At 38.5% G+C, this 7,980-nt stretch overlaps 1 protein-coding gene across 5 annotated transcripts in view; it reads right to left on the reverse strand.

Annotated features, from left to right (window-relative positions):
- BRD8 (bromodomain containing 8) overlaps positions 1 to 7,980 on the reverse strand; it is an 85,519-nt gene that overhangs the window by 22,153 nt on the left and 55,386 nt on the right. For 4 of the 5 annotated variants that reach the window (XM_069104289.1, XM_069104288.1, XM_069104287.1 and 1 more), the window contains exons 3-8: positions 6,989 to 7,085; positions 5,042 to 5,111; positions 2,045 to 2,094; positions 1,715 to 1,837; positions 1,516 to 1,596; positions 984 to 1,048 (exon numbers count right to left, since the gene is read on the reverse strand). In XM_069104289.1, the coding sequence (XP_068960390.1) occupies positions 984 to 1,048; positions 1,516 to 1,596; positions 1,715 to 1,837; positions 2,045 to 2,094; positions 5,042 to 5,111; positions 6,989 to 7,085 (486 nt within the window). Of the gene's footprint in view, positions 1 to 983; positions 1,049 to 1,515; positions 1,597 to 1,714; positions 1,838 to 2,044; positions 2,095 to 5,041; positions 5,112 to 6,988; positions 7,086 to 7,560; positions 7,914 to 7,980 lie in introns of those variants that run through there. The other variant, XM_069104286.1, reaches the window with a different exon arrangement.

Below are 7,980 nucleotides of genomic sequence, written 5' to 3' on the forward strand. Positions count from 1 at the left end.
TTTGTTTAACTTTTTCAGGGTATGGTCCCAACAAACAGAATTAGTAGATCAAGAGTATCACTTTTTTTTTGCTTTTTGGAGGGCAATTGAGGTTAAGTAACTTGCCCAAGATCACACGGCTAGGATTTTTTTGTGTGTGCACATGTGTTAAGTGTCTGAGGCTGGATGTGAACTCAGGTCCTCCTGACTCCAGGGCTGGCACTCTACTCACTGCGCCACCTAGCCGCCTCTAGAGTATCACTTAAAAAAAAAAACAAACAGCTTTTAATACATACTACCAGATTGCACTCCAAAAAGATTCAAGCCTATAATTCCATCAGTGATGAACAAGTATACCTGTTTCACTACTACTTGTCAGCACCAAATTCCACTGTTTGATTACTTTTGCCAATGTGATGTGAAAGGCAATACTGCAAAGTTGTTTTAATTTACATCTTTTTTTTTTTAAGCAACTGGGGTTAAGTAACTTGCTCAAGGTTACACTGCCAGTTATTTCTGGGTGTGTTGCTAAGTATCAGAGCCCAGATTCGATCCCAGGTCATCCCGACTCTGGGGCCAGTGCTCTTACTCACTGTGCTACCTGGCCACCCCCAATTTACATCTTTTTGATTAATGAACTCGAGCATTTTAAGTAATTATTCAAAATCTGTTTCCTCTTTTGAAAACTATTTAATCAAATCCACCCTGACTGAGCCTTAATTTAAGAAGTATTTAATTTCTAAAGCTGGATGTTCTGACAATCTTGTGCTGTCTTCCAATCATATCCATCTAGGGTCAGATGAGGATCAAGCAGTACTCAAAAGTCCCTGTCCTCATTTTCCAAAAGATTATTTTGGTCTTCAAACTATATCTGTGAGCTTAGGTCAATAAACATAAAAAAGAAGAGAAGAAAAATTGCGAAGTAATTTGAATTATCTTTCTGTAACATAACCTACAACACCATTATCTTCTAACTGAAAATAATACCTTGTGTCTCTGCTCACCCTGATATGCAGCATCTGTAGCCTTCCTCTTCACTTCAGCCTCTTCTTCCTCCAATTTCTTTTTCCTGGGCAAAAGATATTAGGTATTAATTGCCAGGTAGCTCTATTCCTCCAATTCTATAGTGATCTCAGGAATACTCTGCTAGGATGAACTAGGCCTCTTTTAGAGAATCCCTCATCAGTGAAGCCAGGAAGGAATGAGAGCAGGCTCATCTATGACTCAGACAGAATACAAGCTATCATTTTCCAATTCAATCACACCAAAATTTATTAAGGGCCTACTTGGTGCAAGATGCTAAATTTGGCATTGGGGATAAAAGCCAGGATACTATGACAATGTGGCAGTGTTTTTGGAAATCACCTTCTAGAACCAGTTCCACACAGGCCACTGTGGCCATGTAAGCTACCTGGCAGCTTTCCCCTTTAAGACTGTCTCTAAAGTCTAAAGGGATAACAAGCAGAATATAAATACCAGATTTTCTCTATGGGAAAGGGAGAAAAGATGCACAGAGATGAGACCAATACTACCCACATTGCAATGTCACTGTATAGCTCATCGAGTCGGTTGTCCATATGTCCAGCTTGGATAAGTTCTGCATCTTTCTTCAGTTGTCTTCAGGGAGAGAAAAAGATCTTTTGACTTTTATCCAATTTTCAACACCTACCTTCTACTCTGACCCAGTACTAAAAGTCACCATTTCTTGACTCTCAGAACCCTTTGTGATAAATACCTGTATTTTTCTTGTGTCTCCTTAATTACTTTTTTCAGCTCCTCAACTCTTTCAGCAGTAAGTTTCCGAACAATAACATCTTCTACTGTTTCTACCACTTCCCCCTTTTCACCGCGTTTCCTCCTGCAAAATGTCAATCCACATAGTAGCAAAAGAACACCCCCTCCTATATTCAACTAATATCCCTTAGTTTCCCCACCACTCAATCATAAGTACTTTCTTCTCTAATCATACCTCCCATCAATATAAAACCAAACTTTCCTAATAACTTCCCTCTGCCTCATAAATATGCCTAGAAACACTTGGCAAATGCCTTGGCTTATCACTCACTTTGGAGTCTCAGTGGTCTCTAGGAGTTCCGAATACTGGGAAGCACAATGCTATGGAAACAAAGAATCAAGAATCTAATGAAATCAAAGAAGATAATAATCAAAGTGCCTAGCATAGTGCCTGGCACATAGTAAGCACTATATAAATGTTATCTATTATTATCATTAATAAACAATATCTGAACAGTTTGAGGAAAGATCTTATTTTCAGTGAAATGAGATCAAATTGTGGGGGGAGAAAGGAAGTAGTTCTGAAAAGACAAACTTTTTTGTAACCAAGTCAGTGCATTAGCACCAGTCAAAGCTTAGCCTACACCATGTGTATCTTTGAAAAGATACTTAAAGAAAAGAGTTTGGAAGCGGAGGCTGGAAGGGGGAGTAAGTGGAACAGAAACACTGGACCATTATATCAAAAGAAGGATTGAATCCAATTAAACCCCCATACTTTGTGCTAAGAATTGAGGATATAAAGTGCAAAATACTCTCTGCCTTCAAGGGGCTTATATTCCACTAGGATGAAGTAACCTACAAATAGATAAGTGTAGACATGCTAATTCTAGGAGAAAGAGAGTACTAATGACTAAGGAAGCCAGAAAAGATTTCTTAAGAGCATTCTCATAAAACTAGTCTCAAAAATGGGGGCTAACCATCCCCAAGCAACCATGGTATGATGGGAAAGGCGTGTAATCAATCAATTGGAGAACAGGAAGATGGGTTAAATCCTAGGATCCCCACAAGAGGCAAGTATGTGCTTGTTCCAATACAACCATACAACCCTATCCCCTACTTCACCTCCTGGTGAGGTAAAAGCAAAGAGGAAGAGTTGTAGCCACAACCATGATCCAACATCTGCAGCAAATGCACACAATTTTCTGCCTTATTTCTCCCCAGTGTTCTCCACACCTAGACATCCCTTCCCTGCTGAAGTTCCCTGTCTCTTTCCCTTTTTTGTTTCCTGTGGGACAGCATAAACAGTACAGGACAAATAGGCAAGTTGTGATCTGCATCACAGATTTCATTACATCATCTTTCCCACCAAACCAGCCATATACTGGAGTCAGCTCAAACTGGCTCTCTAAAGAGAATTGTTAAAATTTTGAGCATGAGTGTTTTTACCTCTGAAATCAAGCTCTACAAATCTGGGCTTGATTTACTTTCCGATTATCTTGAGTCATCAAAGTAGAGGAAATGTTAATAATTCAAATTAAAACTTAAAGGTGTGTTATATGCACACCCTCCACTCCTCCTACACTACCCCCCATCCCAGAATGCCAACTGCTAAAAATTTATCAGCAAACCACTACACCAAAACCACTCCTCTCTGAAAGTCACTATCTCTTATCAAGGGCACCATCATTCCTTTTACTCACCCATGTTCAAAATCATGGTATCATTTTCCATTCCTCACTATCCCTTATCACATCCTTTCCACTTTCACAAAAACTCAACAATCTGTCCCTTGAGTTCTATTCATACAGCTATCATGGTTATAACCTTCGGCGCCTCGTCACCTACAATAGCCTTCTAACGTCTCTGCCTAGCTCAAGTCTGATTTGTCCAGAGTTGCAAAAGAGATTTTCCTGAAGTGCAGACCTAACTATATCACTCCTATATTCAAACTCCAATGGCTCCTCATGAACACTAGGATTAAATGTTATTTAAGCTTTACCACAACCTTTTTCAATGTCTTTTTTGGTGTAAGTTCTATGATTATCACTAGGACAATATGAACAAATATAGTTTGTAAGTAAATATATATACTGGAAGCAAAAAGTTTTACTGACAGTGATGTACAATCAAGATAAGATAGCTTATGAACTAAGGCTTGAGGGAAGTTAGGGATTCTAAGAAGTAGAGATGAAAATGGAATGGCCTAAATGTAGAATTCGTGACGGGTAGTAATAAACAGTAAACATGAAAAAAAAATAAGCAGGATCCAATCTCTAAATTGCTTTAAATATCAGGCTTAGTTTGTAAGTTAGCTAGGTGTTGAAATAGATAAGAGCGCTGGGCCTGGAATCAGAAAGACCAGAGTTCAAATCTGGCCTTTGACACGAACTCTGTGCCCTTGGGCCAAGTCATTCAACTTTTGTTCATCATCTTTAAGTTTCTTATCTGTAAAATAAGGGTATTTATAAGACTTACATCCCAGGGTTGTTGTGATGAAGAAATGAGATACTAATTGTAAAGCACTTAACACAGTGCCTGGAACACGTTAAGTGCTATATAAATGTTAGCTGTTATTATTTTATTCTAGAGTCAAGAGACCCACTGAAGGTTCCTGAGAAGACAAATAACATTATCAGATCTGTGCTTTAGAAAGATTAGTGACAATTTTGTGGAGGATGTATTGTTGAGGAGGAGACTGGAAACAATGCTAACCACAGTCTAAATTAAGAGGCAATGAGAGCCTGATCTAGGATCATTTTGGTGTGAATAGAGAAGAGGATGGCTTTGAGAGATGTTGTGAAGGCAAAATCAACAAGACCTGGGGGAGGGAAAGGAAGAGTCAAAAATGATACAAGAACTATGAATAAGATAGAAACAATTTAAGAAAAAAAAGACAACTTTGAAATGACAATTAAGATTACTTATGATTGAATGTACTATCTACCTCCTGACGTAGAGGGGAGGACTTAAAGAGTAGAAACAGAGAACTATATTTTTTTGAGATGGTCATTGTGGGAATTTGTTTTGCTTTAACATATCTGTTAAAAGGGCTTCATTTTTCCTTCTTTTTCAATGGGAAATGGTGGTGGTGGGAAGGAAAGATGTTAAGATTTTGGTTGGAAAAAAAAGTTTGATAGTGGTACCCTCAATATAAACAGGTAAATCTGAAGGAGGGGGGTAACAAGGAAATAAAAGGCAATTTTCACTGATCTCCTACAGGAAAAGTGCATAACTTTCAATTCTCTCAACATAGCAAAGGTCTTCTGGTTAAATTAACAGGGCTGGGTGGGAAAGATTGCTATAGAAGGACACTATCCCTGGAGCTTACTTTCTGAGAGAACCAGTCAGGAGGTCGGCCAGGTTCAGCAAAGGGCTTGATTGCTCTGCTAACTGACACCCTACAAAAAAAGAAAAAAATAAGGACCTTCAAAGCATCAGTCTCGGACCACAACATACTATAAAAACTCCATCATGAGAGGACAAAAGATATGTTGGGAATTTCAGGTCCATAGGTTAGGGAGTCACACTTTTAAAACCAAAAGGAGTATAGTGAGCAGTGAAGGAACAGACTTTGAATATGGAAGTGAATGAACAACATAAAAGTCATTTAGGATGAAAAGAATATTCCTAAGTGGAACTTCTAGATGAGAATGAGCAGAACTAATGCTGTATGAGTTAGGGGAATGTGTCAGTATTTATTTTGTTATGGCTCAAATACCTTAAAAATAAATAAATATAGTGCCAGTGAAAACTACTTCACTAGAAGTTTTGTGAAAAGCTGTGTTGGATTTTTTACTACAGTAAAATTAAATATCTGAGTTTGTTGGGTTTAACAAACTGGCATAGTTTACTGTTTATTCTGGTCTTTGGTTACATTATCACCTGAGGATTTACAAAGAAAGTTCCTTAAAATAACCCTGTGAGGCAAATAATACAAGTGTTATGCTCATTTTAAAGATGAGAAAAATAAAGCTCAGGGTGGGATTTGTCTAGGATTATACAACAATTACAGACCTAGGATTCAGCCTCTGATCTGACCCAAAAAGCCCCCAAACAGTGTTCGTTCCATCATATTATACTCTCAAAATGATGTAGATCAACAACATCACTCCTATATGTAATAATTTACATTTATATAGTGCTTTTAGGTTTCCAAAGCAATTGCTTCCCAATACTCTTATAACTTAGGTAGTTACAAGTACTATTATCCTATTCTGCAGACTTAAGACAGTCATTACCAGATTTTGTACATGAAGATCCCTTTTTAATGTAAAATAAATCTACCTTTGTGACATTAATTTTAACATTAACATCCAATGATTGAGAAATTACCTAGTAACTAAAAGATACTAAGAAATCAATAACATTTTTAAAAAATTTGCATTCTAGTAATCCCCAAAGCATCTGGATATATTTGAAACACCCCTTATTTATGACAATTATACTAGAGCTGTTGGAACTAAAGGCTGAAAAGACAATGTTTTTTATACGTATGGATTTACAAACACCTTGGAATAACTTCATGCTGTTCACAAGTAGAACACCACTAGATTAGGAAATACCACAGCAGGGGTTTTTTAACTAAGCTCAGTGTCATAAAGTTCATCAATATGCATTCAGGCAGGAAATCAGGCCCAGGTCTTTTCACTTCAAGGCCAGTAGTTTTTCCATTATACTATGAAGGGATGGCTCCTGAACTGTTGCTACTTACAAGGTAGAGTGTGACTGATATTATTCTCTAACACCATTGAATACACTTCTATCAATGCATGGGAAGCAGGGCTGTTGTGCTACAAATTTTGGCAACCATTTGATCAGTGTTAAAAGGAAGTTATCAAGTTTTTCATTACAAGATTCCATCTAAGGGCCCAAGTGAACACCAGAAAACAAGTATAGAAAGCTTCCTTTAGAGAATAATATCTTCTATTTAATGAGTGACTGGGTTCTCATATAAGCTAATGTTATAACGCCCCAAAACTGGAGTTAGATTGAGGGATGAAAAAGTACTAAAAAATGAGTGATAATTAACAGAAAGAGCAGAAGATTAGTCAGGAAGGTGCTCATCCTTTTGTGAAAGTCACAAAAAGGTTTAGCTAAATCTTATGATTCTAGACCCTTCTCTTTTACTCCCCTGGAACTTCACAATAGTCTGAGATAGTGGTGAAGGGTCTACACTAGCTCCTGGTCCCTATAGCTCAACCAACCCCCAACTATAGGAAAGTTTTCAATGTCCCAAGCTACTGCTATCCTACATTTGATATCCTAAGCATCTTACCAGTTTTGATCTCCGCTCCTCATGACAGAGGAGGCCAGACATAATTTCTCCCGAATAGACCATGGCTCTGTGGGGCCAGTACTCAGCAGTTTGTGTTCTGTAGAAAGAGGAAATTCAGTGAGAGTCCAGTGAGAATATACCAATCCCAAGAAAAGGTCTAACAGCATACCAATCAACTGAACTAAACCCGGCTGGTGTCAATGCAATTCTTTCCATCAAAGACTGGGCAGCAATCCACTTTGGACCAGTACCTTCAATCTATCCCTTCAAACATCAACAACCCACTTTGAGAACAAGGTAAAGAAGCAGATGAGTAAGACCTTAGAATCTATCATCTAGTCCAGGAATTCTTAATTTTTTTTTGTCATGGACACTTTTGGCAGTTTGGTGAAACCTTTCCCTCCCCTTCTGAGAATTTTTTAAATGCATAAAATAAAATGGAAACCAATTATTTTGAAATAATCTACTTTTTTCCCCATCCAAATACAAAAACTTCCTGAAATCTATTTAAGGACCCTACCCAAAAACTCTTTATTTTACAGATGAATAAAAGGAGAGATTAAATCACTTGCCCATTATCTCACACTTAGTAAGCAACAGGGCTGAGGTTTGAACCCAGAACTACTAATTCCATAGCCAGTGCTCTTTCACGTGTACCACAATGCACCTAATCCAACACCTCCTTTCCCTTCCAGTTTACAGTTTAGGAAACTGAGGCCTAAAAAGACCGCAAGCTTATAGTTCTAAAAAATGACTGTAATCCAAGTGAGGGCTGGAACCCAGGCCTCCTGACTCTTAGCCCCATAATCTTTCCACAGCAGGCAACGCTGTTGTTTTTCAAAAGGTGGAAAAAAAAAAAATAAATAGCGCGGAGCAGTGAGCCGCCTAGTCTAAGGGCCCTTCCAGCTCTAAAACCTAGGCCACTCGAAGGAAAAGCTCGCGCCGCGCCCCCCCCCCTCCCCCCCCCCCCCCCCCCCCCCCCCCCCCCCCCC

Source organism: Petaurus breviceps, unplaced genomic scaffold (assembly GCF_028583685.1).
Source record: "Petaurus breviceps papuanus isolate PSGF00001 unplaced genomic scaffold, PetGlider_PUasm1.0 685, whole genome shotgun sequence".
NCBI lineage: Eukaryota > Metazoa > Chordata > Mammalia > Diprotodontia > Petauridae > Petaurus > Petaurus breviceps.